Source organism: Lactuca sativa, chromosome 1, assembly GCF_002870075.4.
Source record: "Lactuca sativa cultivar Salinas chromosome 1, Lsat_Salinas_v11, whole genome shotgun sequence".
Lineage (NCBI taxonomy): Eukaryota > Viridiplantae > Streptophyta > Magnoliopsida > Asterales > Asteraceae > Lactuca > Lactuca sativa.
Window position 1 is genome coordinate 84,685,042 of NC_056623.2, and position 15,634 is coordinate 84,700,675.

The 15,634-nt window shown below is 35.6% G+C and overlaps 2 protein-coding genes across 2 annotated transcripts; one reads left to right on the forward strand and one right to left on the reverse strand.

The window, feature by feature from the left end:
• The first annotated feature begins 1,530 nt into the window (after positions 1-1,530).
• On the forward strand, positions 1,531-4,296 carry LOC111887889 (G-type lectin S-receptor-like serine/threonine-protein kinase LECRK3). The gene has a single exon (XM_023884028.2). It carries the CDS (start codon positions 1,577-1,579, stop codon positions 4,151-4,153), a length of 2,577 nt encoding a protein of 858 aa, XP_023739796.1. The 5' UTR covers positions 1,531-1,576; the 3' UTR covers positions 4,154-4,296.
• Positions 4,297-7,805: 3,509 nt separating this feature from the next.
• LOC111887861 (uncharacterized) lies at positions 7,806-8,584 on the reverse strand. Its single transcript, XM_023883998.2, has 3 exons — positions 8,452-8,584; positions 8,319-8,399; positions 7,806-7,999 (listed from the first exon to the last, which is right to left on the reverse strand). Exons 1-3 carry the CDS (start codon positions 8,582-8,584, stop codon positions 7,806-7,808), a joined length of 408 nt encoding a protein of 135 aa, XP_023739766.2.
• Positions 8,585-15,634: the final 7,050 nt, after the last annotated feature.

Sequence of the window (15,634 nt, forward strand, 5' to 3'; positions counted from 1 at the left end):
ATCTCTCCCAATCTTGATCTGATTTGGGCGGTGGAAGTGTCGACTAGTGAGTATAGGGGAGGGGAGGGCTTTCACCGGTTGGTGGCTGAAGTAGAGATGAAGTAGAGCAACGACAAAAGGAGGCATCGTCGTTGATGGTAACCAAAGCAACGATATATAGGGTTCGGTAAACAGGGCGGTCATAGGTTTCAAACCTGTGATGTTTTTTTTTTCTGAAGTAATGGTAAGGTTTGATTTGGGTTTAATAAAGAAAACCAAGGTGGAAGGAGGGAACGAGATGATCTAATGAAGGAAATAAGGGAAGAAGGTGGTGGGGACCAATATTTGTTGACTAGGACCGATATAAAGGTATATAATTACAAATCAACATATTATTTCCTATGTGGAACTCTTTTTGACATTAGTAACCTATTATTACAGGTAACTTAGCCAAACTAGCCGATAAGAGTTGAATTCGTTCCCTTATAATGCAAAAAAATATCACAAGGGACCATTTAAACCAAAACCTGAAAGTTTGTTGGGTTATAATGACATTTACCATTTATAAAAAAAAATAGTTAAATAAACAATCTCAAACATTCTGAAATTGCAAAACGTTCATATTACAGTATTTTGAAAAATAACATCACATATGCACTATGCAAGACAAGGTCATTATTTAATTTTAGGGAATTGCAAACCTTAAGTATTTAAGTATTACATTTATATCCTTCCAAATTTTATAATTACATATATATCCAAAATTATATTTTAATTAGGTTTAAATTAATTTAATTTTAATTTTTTGTATATAAAATTAGAAAATACATATGATATTACTAAAATACCCTTTTTAAGTTAAAAATTAAATTACTCTATTTATGTTGTAGAGCGTCCTCTTCATCAAATTGGCTACCCGCCATTAATGTATGTATGCTCTCTTTATTTTAGACAATCTAATAATAAACATGTTTATTTATTTGAAATTGACGCATGCGGCTGGAAGTCAATACTTTCGTCTTCGTTACAACAACTTGGGTACTTTTGTCACTCTCAATTACCTTCATTTCCAGGCTTACTACTTGGGTGTGCCATTTCCAATTGAGAAAGCTCACATTAGAAATATTACCGCCTTCAACGACAATGGCAATGGAGGGGTTGTAATTCCTTAGATTCTCAACTATCCCGTTAGAGGTCTTGTGCATGAGGGCAGAATTGGAACTTTGAAGATTTATTTAATTAAGTTTAATCCTAATTAAATTTATTTAGTTCTATTTATTAATAATTTGGAAAGGGCATTTTAGTACAATTACCTTTTATTTTGATTTTTAAATATATTTTTTTGTATTAAATTGAATTATACCTCATTAAATTACAGATTGGATCTAAATGTGATTTTAATAGGTTAAGAAGGATATATATATGTAATTATAAAGATTGAAAGGATATAAACATAATATTTAATATTTGCAAGGACATATATGAAAAATTCCTTAATTAATTTTCCGCCTTCCTTTCGGGTTTGCAGATTGTATGTTTCCTGCCGTGTATGTAGGTTTCCTTTGATTGACAGGATACCAAAGAAAAATCAAAGGAAATGGTCAAGAATTGTCATTACAAGGAAAGGAACCATAAAGACCAATCTTTATTTTCTGCCCACAAGAGACTTGTTGCATTATTTGTAGACTCAAAAAGTCTTTCTGTTGACCTTAAAGCAACGATCTTATTATTCATTACATCCTCATTCCATCATTGTTGTCCATCATTGCACCAATTTCATATGGCTCCAGCCCAATTGCTACTCGTCTTTCTAACTATTGTCCTACGTTTCGTATCTGCACAACAGAATGATGGTTCTGTATCTGTTGGTGCATCACTCACAGCCACATCCAATCTCAAACCATGGCTTTCATCTTCCGGTGAATTTGCCTTTGGGTTCCAACAAGTTAAAGGGACCGATAATTTCCTGTTATCCATATGGTATGACAAGATACCTGACAAGACGATCATCTGGTATCCAGAAGAAGGTCGGATGGTGCCTACAGGATCCAAAGTTGAGCTACTTCGTGAAAGTGGACTCGTACTCACGGATCCTCAGGGCACAGAGGTATGGAGATCTGGATCCATTTCCGGTGTTGCATCAGGTTTTATGAATGATACAGGTAACTTCGTGGTTTTTGGTGGCAATTCTCGCAAGTTATGGGGTAGTTATGATTTTCCAGCAAACACCCTGTTGCCTACTCAGGTTATGGAGAGAGGTGGAGGGATGAATTCAACAATCAGTGATGCTAACTTCTCTGGTGGACGATTCCAGTTACGTCTGCTTCCAGATGGGAATCTTGTTCTTAACACTCGAGATACACTTTCAGGTAATACTTATGATGCTTACTATATCAGTGGCACATATGATGATTCTAATTCAACAAATTCCGGTAAACAAGTGATCTTTGATGCAACGGGATACATGTATATATTGAGAAGAAATGGCCAACGATTTGATCTTACTCCAAGAGGGTCACTTCCTTCTGGAGATTATTATCACAGAGCTACTCTAGACTCTGATGGGGTTTTTCGCCAATATTACTTCCCGAAGAATCCCACCTCCAATACAACTTGGAAAGTTATATGGTTCGTGCCAGATAACATATGTGTGGATATAAATGATGATTCGAACACTGGAGCTTGTGGGTTTAACAACGTTTGCAGTTTTGATGGTAACCAGCCAAACTGTGAATGCCCACAGGGTTTCTCATTGCTTGATCCAAATAATCCCAGTGGTGATTGCAAGCCTCATTTCACTCCAACATGTGATGAAGTTGGCTCCAATAATGGGGAAGACATGTTTGATTTCATCGAGCTCGATAATACTGATTGGCCATTTTCAGACTACGTGCACATGAACCCAAGTAATGAAAACACCTGTAAAAGTTCCTGCCTCGAAGATTGTTTCTGTGCTGTTGCAATATATAGGGACACCCAATGTTGGAAGAAGAAGCTTCCACTTTCTAACGGGAGGAAGGTTGCTTCAGCTAATGTTAAGGCGTTCATTAAATACCGTATAGGCGATCAACCTCTTAAAAACCCTCTTGGGCTTCCTGGAAAAAATAAAGATCGAAGAACTCTGATAGTTGTCGGATCGGTTCTCCTAGGTACTTCAGTATTTGTCATCTTTGTATTGACTGGTGTGATTTGTGTGGGTTTCTTTGTAATCTACAAGAAGAAGCCCATAAACACATATTCAATTCGTAAAGCTGTGGAAACCAATCTGCCTTCTTTTACGTATCAAGAACTAGTTGAAGCTACAGACGGATTCAAAGATGAATTGGGAAAGGGGGGTTTTGGGATAGTCTATAAAGGTGTAATAGGAAAAAAGATCGTAGCTGTGAAGAAGTTGAATACTGTAGTTCATGATAGTGATAAGGAATTCAAAACGGAGGTTGACACCATTGCAAAAACTCATCATAAAAATTTGGTACAGCTTCTTGGGTATTGTGATGAAGGTGATCAGCGACTATTGGTTTATGAGTACATGAGCAATGGCACTTTGGCGATGTTTCTTTTTGGGGACTCAAGACCGACATGGAGACAGAGGAGTCATATTGCTGTTGGGATTGCTAAGGGACTCGCATACCTTCATGAAGAGTGTAGCACCCAGATCATTCACTGTGACATAAAGCCTCAGAATATACTTCTTGATGACTACTTCAATGCCAAGATTTCTGACTTTGGAATGGCAAAACTTTTGATGTTGAATCAAAGTCATACGAACACTGGAATAAGAGGAACAAAAGGTTATCTTGCTCCTGAATGGTTTAGGAACACACCTGTCACAGTAAAGGTTGATGTCTATAGCTTTGGTGTGTTGCTTCTAGAGATCATTTCATGCCGAAAGAGCTTGGTGTTTGAGAGCGATGATGAAGGGATGGTGGTTTTAACTGATCTTGCATGGGATTGCTATCAAGAAGGTCGGCTGGAGGCATTTGTTGAGAATGATATGGAGGCCTTAAATGACCACAAAAAACTTGCAACATTTGTGATGGTTGGTCTTTGGTGTGTACAAGAAAACTCGTCATTGAGGCCTACCATGAGGAAGGTCAACCAGATGCTTGAGGGAGGAATTGAAGTGGTGGAACCTCCATGTCCATACAGCTCTTTCTCTGTTACCAATTACTAAACTCTAGCCACTTGTTCCATGTAATTGCTATATTCTGTTTTTATGGTCAGTTTTTGTGTTAGCACCATCTTCCGTAATCTGTAAGCATATACAAATTGTAAAATACCCTTTGCATTATCAAGTTGAGGTTGGTTCTCTTTCAAGTTTTACTATATATATATATATATATATATATATATATATATATATATATATATATATATATATATATATATATATATATATATATATATATATATATATATTCCCATTATTCATTCTGAATTTTAGGATTTTTGAACTATCATGGCGGGTAGATGTTAATGCTCTTCATTTTAGAAAATTGCTATTGGAGTTAATCTTAAAACATCTTCATTTTTTAAGAATGAAGAATATAGAAACTGTTATTACAAAGAACTAACATAAGTTTTATGAACTCCACAGCAAAATTACAATATTCTGGACATATTTATACACAAGAAAAGGTGCAACCATTCATAACCGTCATACCCTTCAAATTTGGTGGTTATTTAATAACAATAACTACCAGTTAACTAAATACATAATAACTAGCTTTAACTTCCATAATTAACTAACTTCTGGTTACTAACTAATCATTAATAACCACCTTTAAGAATTACCAAACTAACCTTAAGTCTAGCTTGCATTTCAACTAAACTCTAGCAAACCCAAAAGCAGCAAACATAATGATGTGAAATCTTTTACCAACCAGACTAGGCTCCTCCTAACCCAACACAACTTGTGTTTGGATCAGAAATTCAACCCCTTCAAAAGTTCCTCATCATTGGACGAGGCATTCACCCCTATCGTTGTCGCCCTCTTAAACCGTCCATCGACAAAACATTATTTGTCAATCACTACAAGAAATAAAGCCTTTAACAACGACATTGGCTTTAGCGGCGATATCAGGTCTGACGCGCCTAATGTCGCCACTAAAGTCAGCTTCGTCGCTAAAGGTGGCGTCACTAAAAGCTTCATGTCAGCAATTGGTGTGTCGATGCCAAGAGTCAATCATGGCTCTACATTCTTTCGTTGATCGTTCATACCCAACTCGAGTATACCGATGATTTCAGCGAGTTGCCGGTGCCACCGGCCTCGTCCACCATTTATCGGCAACATGTTTCCACCCTCACCGGAGGTCGACTTTACCGATGCCGAAAAAAGACTTTTCTGGGCTTCGTCGCTGACGGTAGGTGCTCCTTTCCCTCTTTCCTCTTTCTTTTCATCTTCTAAACGGGATTTGCAATCCATTTGATGATTTTTTTGATTTTAGGGCTATTTCATACCACCACCGCCACTGTGTTCTTCTCATGCGACCACCACCGTCACTATGTTCTTCTCTGGCCGTAACATTCTGTTTTGAGAAGTTTCTTATTTTGGGATTATGGATAATAAATGGATTAAGTAAAGGTCTTGGGCTTCAAAGGAATGGGGTTTAGACCTTATTAGATGATGATAATGTTCGATAAGTGATTAAGTCCTTGGTGTGTGTCTTGGAGTCAAGGGGTAAAATGGAAAAAATGATGGTTTAGACTTCTTTCATGAATTATGGTTTTTAGTTCGACATGTGTTAAGCTAAAATTAACTAGATAGAATTATGGGTCCGTCAATACCTTTCGGTGGATATAAAGATCGCTGAAAAAGGAGTTGAAACGAAGAAGTTATGACTATTTGAAGTTGGAGCGAAATTGGGTTAAACCCATTCTCACGACGTGAGAGTGCTCACGAGGTGAGAATATATTCTCACGACATGAGAACAGTGCAACCCAAAGCCTACAAAAGTTTTAGGGTTTTCAATGTATTTAAAGGTAAAGATTCACCTTTTAAGGTATTTTCTTAGCCTTCGTTATATCTAAAACCTCTTAGGAGAAACCCTAGCTTCCATTTTCAAGATTCGAGCCTCCCCTCTCCTCTCTCATCCATTTTTGAAGTTTTTGGTGGTTTCGGAGCAATGTATTCATGCAACATTGATCATTGAAGCTTGACAATTGGAGATCTCAACTCTTATATACCTTCTAGACCTTTGTATGTTATAAAGTTCCAAGCTTTATTGAATATTCATCTTGGATCTAAGTATATTTGGTGTTTTGGTCTATTTTAATGAGTTTTTAGTGATATTTGGGAATAAAGTTTGCAACTTTATTACTCTCCAAAGTCCCAAGAGCATTGTATGTTTCATATATTGACTCCAACACCCTTTTGATCAGTTTAGAATGTTTTCTTGGACCTCTTTGTAACAACCCAAATTTTCAAAAGAAAATTTTCATTTTTAAATAATCAAAACATTTCCAATAAACCACAAAATCTCAAGAGCAATTGTTTTCAAATTCATAATATTAATATTATTTCAAATATCAGAGTGTCCCAAAAAACGCTTGAGAGAGTGCATGTCATGCCATCAAGCCTTGCCCTTGCCCATATGCTCAGAAGTATGTAAAACAATCAACAAACTTTAAGTTAATGCTTAGTGAGTTCCCCAGAGCATACCCCACACTAAGGGTGTGCATCAAACCGTACAAACCGCATAAACCGCCTACACCGCACGAAACTGCATCGCATAATGCGGTTTAGAACTAGTGTGGTGCGGTTTGCGGTTTGAAATTTTGTTAAACCGCACTATGCGGTGTGGTTTGTGGTTTCCATTTATAACATTGCGGTTCAAACCGCACCGCACACACACACACACACACACACACACACATATATATATATATATATATATATATATATATATATATATATAGGGTTAGGTTATTTTGTTTTTACTAACTATTGTGTGCCAGAATGCACAAATCTGGACCATCGGATGGAATATAATCAAAGTTCATGGTCTGAGGGTCTATGATAATAGAATATGATAGCATGTACCGTATAATCACACAAATTTCAACATAAGGGCATTTTAGTCAATTAACCTATATTAAAAAAGGAAATTTTCGGATTTTTAGGGATAATTAATTCCTTTATTTTTTAAAAATTTGAATATTTTAAATTAATGCAAATTTAAAAATCCGATTTTATTCTATCAGAATGATAGAATGCGAACCATAAACTAGTAAATATATTTTTCGATTTTATTCTGTTAGAATGGCAGAATGCCAACCATAAACTAGTAAATACATTCTGAAAGAATACACAAATCAATTCTTGAACTAATAATATAACAATAATTACATTGTATGATTGTGATTCATTGAATAATAACAACATTCTGAAAGAAAAAATTAAAAAAAAACATCAAAATCTAACAAAAACACTAATCTATTCTTAAAGAATATTATTTTTAGGCAACACTTTATACATTGTAGCATAACACATTCTGGTATAATATACTCTCGTTCTATATGTTTTCTTCCTTTTCCACATCAATGTTAGCCTCTTCAAAACCTAAATCCAAAAAGAAAAGATAATCAATTTTCAAAAATTAAACAATTCAATGCATTATAATAGAATACAGCAATAAATATTCTTACAGAATAAACTATTCTTGCATAATGGTTTTGAATATTCTTAAAGAATTTGTAACATATTCTATTGGAAACGATATAATAGAGAATGGTAATTACCGGATTTAATTTGAAGAAGAATTCCAAAGCCAGGGTAGATAGGAGCACGGGACTTGAACCCGATGATCTTCCCTCGTGTTTTAAGCTTACAAGTCTGGGTTGCTAGCGGTTTTTTCATTGAAGCTTCCTCCAAAGGGCAAGAGGGAATCTTTGATTCTTTCTAAAACATCGGATGTGTCAACATCAAAGTAAGGCTGGTAAGCAGCAACTGTGAATACCTTGAACCAACCACTACTTTGTTGTGCTACTGATGAACCAGATACTGGCTTTGAGAATGTATCTAAAGAGAAAATATAACAAAGATTACATCTCTAATAAGTCTAACTGATAGTTGTTCATTAGTTGGTAGTTTGCTTGGAGGATTAAAATAACACGAGTCTTGTTTTCCAATTGGCTGAGGTTTTAGATAGGTTAACTAAGTCATGATGCATTCAAATCCAGAAGAAACTTAAAATGCTAGTAATCTAAGCCCTAAAACTGATGAAGTTTATATGGATTTAACTATGTAGATGAACTAAATGAGATCCATTAACTGAAGTTACTAAATTGCAGTAGATAGTTGAAAACTAATAAGATGCTTCAAGAATTTAAACACACACCATCAGCATCGCGGGGAGGTCCAGAAGCGCCTAAGATCTTGCCTTGTGTTCCAAATGGGGGAAAGGTTTGGAGAGTTGAATCTGCAACAACCAAAAACCAAATTACTTAATGCTTACAATATAATCCAGCTACCAACGAATAAATTAGGGTTCAGATCTAGTATCAAAGTGATGAAAACACAATTGAAGAAGAGGAGAAGAAGTTTTACAGGAACAGATCCAGAAACATTCTGGTTGTCAATGGTTGTGTAATTTCCGGACTTCATCTTGAATTCCCCTGTATCAAAAGTATGGTACCGATCCGGAGAGTATTTCTTCTTTGTTTCTGGATCTCTTGTTGGCGCTGAGCTCCGATACCCTAACCCTAACTCGTCTTCTCTCTAGCCGCCACCATCCATTCGGAGTTTACCCAGCTGCCATCTTCACCCCTCTTACTTCCTCCACCGCTGCCAGCCTTTTGCCTCCACCACCGGTGTTGCGAAGTTGTTGTTGAAGACGTTAACCACCACCCCCTTCACACTCATGTTTCGACCGGCAAGGCCACCGATGGCCTCTTCAGGCTCTGCCGACGCTGTTCCATTTTTGTTGCTTCTCCTGTTTCCTCTCCGCAGCAAGAAACCGGCATCCGCTGCCTGCCGCCTCGGAGGTTGATGAGCTCGTGGTGTTTCTGTTATCACCGAAGCATGGTGACGAGTTCAAGGCTTGTATTCCGACAGGCTTGTATTTCACAAATAGAAGCGTGTTTCAGATCATGTTTGCGTGTGGATGCTTGACTGTAAATCATGGGGTTTGGAGTTGTGTTTAGAACGATGATTTTTTGAGAAGTAGGGGGAATCGGTGGTGGTGTTATATGAAACTGATAACCTAAATTAGTGGGATATTGATTGATTTTGTTTTCTTTTACCATAATTAATTATAGTGTAGATTACTCTTATACCCTTTTATTATTTTTTAGTGATTTAATTATTTCTTGAATTCTCATTGGTGCATTTAGACACACAATACTTGCTAAAAACATTTGAACATATATATATATATATATATATATGTATATATATATATATATATATATATATATATATATATATATATATATATATATATAATACAAACACATAAAAATTACACAGAAGATACGAATTTGGTTTTATTACTAATTAATTTTGATATCACCAATTTCAATTTTTGTAAACAAGTTTGTGATAGATTATTTATTTGATTATCTAATGTAACAATGACTAGTATTGTTAAAAGTTTGGCAAAACCAACTTATCTTGATTCTATAACTAATATATTTATGTATAAATTTTATGTACATAATATTAAAAATACATATCCTTTTTCAAACCACATAAACTGCACAAAAACTACACAAACCGCCCGCACCAAACTGCACCACATAACGCGGTTTAGAAGCTTCGCGGTGTGCTTTATGGTTTTCTAAAATTTCAAACCGCACATGCGGTGTGGTTTGCGGTTTCGACTCGAAACTGCACCAAACCGCATCGCGAACACCCTTACCCCACACAATCCACATAATCGCATAATCCATATCAGTTATAAAAACTACATAGACCATATAAGCCATGTATATAACATATAGGGATGCCCTGGAAACCCTCTAGGGTCTTACTCTAGGTGCCATTGGAACCTCCACATGGTCTTAGCCCACTACCATATAAATCAGACATACAAACATATAAGGATGCCATGGAAACCCTCTAAGGTCTCACTCCGGGAGCCATGGGAACCCCCACATGGTCTTAGCCTAATGATGCCATGGAAACCCTCCAAGGTCTTACACACAAGTTCCTCGGGAACCCCCCCAAGGTCTTTATAAAGGATGCCATGGAGATCCTCCGAGGTCTTACACCCAAGTGCATCGGGAACCCCCCGTGGCCTTTCATGCAAGTACTATAATTACAACTAGCATACCACATATCCCATAACCAACTAGCATGTCACATAACAAATAATGGGTCAGCCTTGGTGCCTTCGACCCGTTAGTATAGTGAGGAAACTCACATCTCGAGAATGCTGAACTGATAAGTTAAGATCAAATATCCCAACGCGCAGCTCCAACTCAACTACTTTACCCATCCTGTGATTAACTTGTCAAAATCCCGAAATACCATAAATACCCTTAAAGTCAAACTTGGTCAACCCTGGTTAAAGTCAAGGTCAACAGTCCATGTTGACCACAACTCATTGAGTGTATCTAGCAACTCGTCAACTTCCTTCAAGGTCCATAAAACTGAAATCTCGAGTCAACTTGCCGAGTTACCCGAGTAACTCATCGAGTTCTTTAGTGTCCACGGGCCTTAGTATGAATCCTGACACACTCGAGAGTGTGCCCGAATCCCTCAAACCAAGGCTCTGATACCAACTTGTAACAACCCGAATTTTTAAAAGAAAATTTTCATTTTTAAATAATCAAAACATTTCCAATAAACCACAAAATATCAAGAACAATTGTTTTCAAATTCATAATATCAACATTTTTATTTCAAATATCAGAGTGTCCCACAAAACACCTGAGAGAGTGCATGTCACGCCATCAAACCTTGCTCTTTCCCTTAGGCTCAGAAGTACATGAAACAATCAACGAACTATAAGCTAATGCTTAGTAAGTTCCCAAGAGCATACCCCACATAATCTACATAATCACATAATCCATATAACCTATAATAGCTACATAAACCATATAAGTCATGCATACAACATATAAGGATGCACTGGAAACCCTCCAGGGTCTTACTCTAGGAGCCATGGTATGACACCAGTCAAATTTAGGTCAAAAATAAATTGATCAATAACCATGATTGGGATGAACCATGTGGTAGAGATTGTAACAAGGTTTCCAAAAATATAAAGAACACTAAAATCCGAGTTATTACGAAGAAGTTATGACCAATCGAAGATCCGCGACAAAACCGGCAAAACACTGTTCAGTGTAAAATCTGAATTTTCAATAAAAGGATTTTTAGCCTTAACAATCTAAATGAAAGTTTTAGTTTATGTTAAACCGAGAACTTTCATAAAAAAGAACGCCAAAATCTGACTTCGTACGAGGAAGTTATGATTTTTCTAAGTTTCAGTATAGTAGTGTACAACTAAAAATTCAAAATAAAGATCGAGTGATTTTTAGCCGATACAACCTAAATGAGAATTGAAGGTCTTCTCAATAGTAGTACAACGGTAAAAAGACAGACAAAAACGGACGTCGGATGAAGAAGTTATGAATTTTTAACGGATTTTCCTGTCCCGATCTGTTAAAAATAATAATATTAAAAATAAAGTCAAAATTAGCCAACGAAGTCTAAACAAAACTCGTAGAGTATAATTTTACCTACGCATGCATATAAAGAACGTCAAAAACGGAGTTCGTATGCAAAAATTATGATTTTTACAAGTTTTTGGCTCAAAAAACGAGAAAATATGGAAAACTAGGAAAAATCGCATGGTCACATTTCGGCAACTTCACCTTGCATGCGAGGCTTCCACCTGTCACCTTCTGATTGGACCGAAGTTCTCTGTGTTGCACTCTGATTGGACCGCATCCGAGGTCCAGTAGCCGGCTGACACCCCTCACATGAACAGTAGCCGCCTCCCCCGGATCCGACACGCGCCTTGCCTCGCTGTCTCGCATTCGAAGCTCGACCTCGTGGCCTTCGCAGCTGATGACGCGTGGCTGCTGACTCACCTTTCGGACCGCACCCTCGCACCCCTATATAAAGGGTGCGAGAATTCTCGGATTTTTGATGTTTTTCACCCAAAATTTCACCCTTCTTTACATTTTCACCCCCTAAACTTTCTTACGACCCCCCAAGGCCCCGATATCGTATCTAAAACCCAAAGCAAGCCCCGAAGCCCCAGAATTCTCGAGAAGTTAACCTCTTTCCAGTCGAAGTGTTGCCTGTATAGAGCCCAGTTTTTACTCAAAAACTCGTGGTTTCTTCGAGAAAGATCATCTATAGAAACGAAACGCTGCCCAAATCACCACTTATCAAGTGAGTTCATACTCCTATAATATACCTTTTTAATGGTTTTTAAATGATTTTTATGGGGGAAATATAAGTTGAACACAGTCTAAATTGTGTTAATAATTGTATGTTATAATAATTACACAAAGGATTTCCTTATGCTTTTAAGGATTTCTAAATACTTCCAAAATGACGTAAAGCCATGTTAAATCTTTAAAGTCATGTGTACTCTTTTATTACTGTTAAATAATTTGAAAAAGGGTTTTATAAACTATTTCAAGTTACAATTATCGATATCATATTCATATATGTATAAGTATATATATAAAACTTAAAGGAGCTGAGGAGTAAGGAATTGCGTTAACTCTTTTTTCTTATTTGGATGTGGATTTTAGGTGAGCTTAATTGTCCGAAAGTCGTTTCCTTCTTAATTATATACATTACACATATGGGAATACAAAATGTTACTTCAGTTGGTATCATTACCTTTGTATCATGCTGAGCAAAGAGGTACATTCAGGAGAGAACATGCTAATCATGTAGAACGTATAAATTATAATAGGTATAATTTATGATTCAAAACTAAATATACAAGTATGATTCACGATTATATACTTTTTATTCCAAGGGAATTACTAACAATTCATTTATCTATACCAAGATATGTATAATACTTTTAGTATATGGATAATATATTAAAGAAGTAATAATACATCATACCGAGTTTACATTAACAAGGGTACTATACAACGTACCAGGGTTAGCAATCACGGGGTAATAATACATCATAATCTCGTTGAAACAATAATTTTGTGAGACTCTTCATGGTGTACTTATCTAAGTATGACCTTAAGTCTTGACTTATTAACCAGAATCTCCTGGAAGGAGAGCGTGAATTTATGTATAGATCTATATGGGACTGACAATCCCACACCTTCATTGTTCGCTACAGTTTGGCCGGTAGGCCTAGGGTGACAAATGTCATATCGTTTCCGATGCCTAAAGAACGTCGCATCAGGCACATCAGTCATATTAGTATGGTTAATAGAACTCACATGGATAAAACAACGAGTAAATTACTTTGTAATATACTTCTCTTAAAACAGTAAGAAAAGATAATTACATCCTAACCAGATATACCATCTGTTAGTTTTTACTTACAGTAAAAACTACGTATCATGAAATCAAGTATGACAAATATACTTGTACTTCTGGTTTTGGAACATTTAAAACCACAAAGCAGCATTATGGATAATATAATATTTTCCAGGATTAATACTAATGTTTTAATGTAGAACGGATATGACTAAGAATACTTTTACAAATGAAATGGTTTATGGGATTAAACTACTTTTACAAATGAAACGATTTATGGGATTAAACTACTTTTACAAATGAAACAATTTATGGGATTAAACTACTTTTACAAATGAAACGGTTTATGGGATTAAACTACTTTTACAATTGGAACTTATTCATTCACTCTTTGTAAACTAGTATAAAATAAAGGACATTTAGTGGGTAATTCTATAATTCATTAGTTTTTACCTCAGAGTTATAAATAAGTAATATCCGATTGATAGTGAAATGTGTGACTTCCGCCTTACTTCCTGTTCCTTGTTTGGTTGTGGGCTTAGGGCAGATACACCCATTTAACTGTCTATTCGATATTAGGTTATATATAATTAGTATAAACTAAGTAATTGTAGAGGGAACTATTGAGGTTATCAGTTTATCACCTCAGGAATATAGGATTTTCTGGAGGAATCAACGAACTTTTCCAAGAACTTAGAGTATACTTTATAGAACTAAAATACTTATGAACTCACCAGCTTAAATGCTGATATACTCTTTCAAAATAACTTGTATTCTCAGGAATCCAGTAGACAGGTTCACTCCCGAAGCTTTTGAGAAGACTACCTAGTACCGTACTGCGACTCTTGTCTTCTACTGTACCTACTTTGGTGTTTGAATATGTAATGTTTAAACACTAATGTAAAACTTATACTTATTAATGAAATGGTTGTTTGTACTTTGATTACTATATTGCATGTGTTGTGATACTTACATGAAGTCCTCCACCCCGAATGTTTCCGCCATTCTGGTTTGGGGGTGTGATAGATTGGTATCCGAGCATTGTTTATAGTGAACTCAGTATATCAGTCATAAAAGATATACAACTATAAACCAATTGAGATAAAAACACTCTGACCAAGAGTCATACTTTAAAAATATAACAATATTTTATAAAAGTATAAGTACATACAGAATATATATATATATATATATATATATACTAGAATGAGTATCACAAGAGGATCAAAACAAAAGTATTTTGATATTGGACATTACAGTTAAACCTGGATAGTTATGTAATCATATATGGGATCAATATAGTCTGATCAACTATATTCATTTGAGATATGACCAACATGTGTTTGGGAGTGATTGTAGTGTTGAAACAAGTCTAAAACTTACCTAGGTACCATAAGAATTCTAGAACCAAACATAAAGGTTAAAATACTATAGGAGTATTTTAGGATGCTATAACAAGAAAGCTGAAAACTTATCAACTTCTTATATCTAGAAGTCCAAGAATAAAACTTATAATTAAAATACCATGGAAGTATTTTAAATAAAATTTTGGGAAATGTCAAGAAGATCTTCTCTTGTACGTCTATCATTACTAAGTGGATACGTTAAGGTTATATATAGTTGAGATTTTATAGACTTAGAATATGTGATTTTCACTCTACTTCCTTTTCCTTGTTTGGATGTGGGTTTAGAGTAGGATTACTTATTCGAATGTCTATTTGATCTAGATTATATATAATCGGTACACACCATGTGATTATAGAAGGACCAGAAAGGATCACCTTCGTAAAACTTTAAATCTTCTCATAGATTCTTTAGACATTCCCATTCTTGTATAAACCCCTTAGATAGATACTCCGACAATCAATACAAGAGTCAAGGAGGATCCAACAGAATTTCATTAGGAGAATTCTGATAGAGAAACAGATGAGAAGAAAAGAAACTATACAAATCATTTAGTGCTTTTACCCTATTAAGGACACCTATGAGAGATTCGCATGAACTTCTGGATTTTTCTGGAGTAAACAATACTTTTACAAAAAAAAGGATTTCAACGTTTCATTCAAAAACTTATGAACTCACCAACTTAATTGTTGACACTCTTTCAAAACTACTTGTATTCTCAGGAAATCAGTAAATCAGGTAATCAGCTGCTTTTGAGGATGGGACGCTAAGGCGTCAAACATTTCATTTTTGTCAACATAATGTAATTGATTTAGAAACATGTAAACTTATACT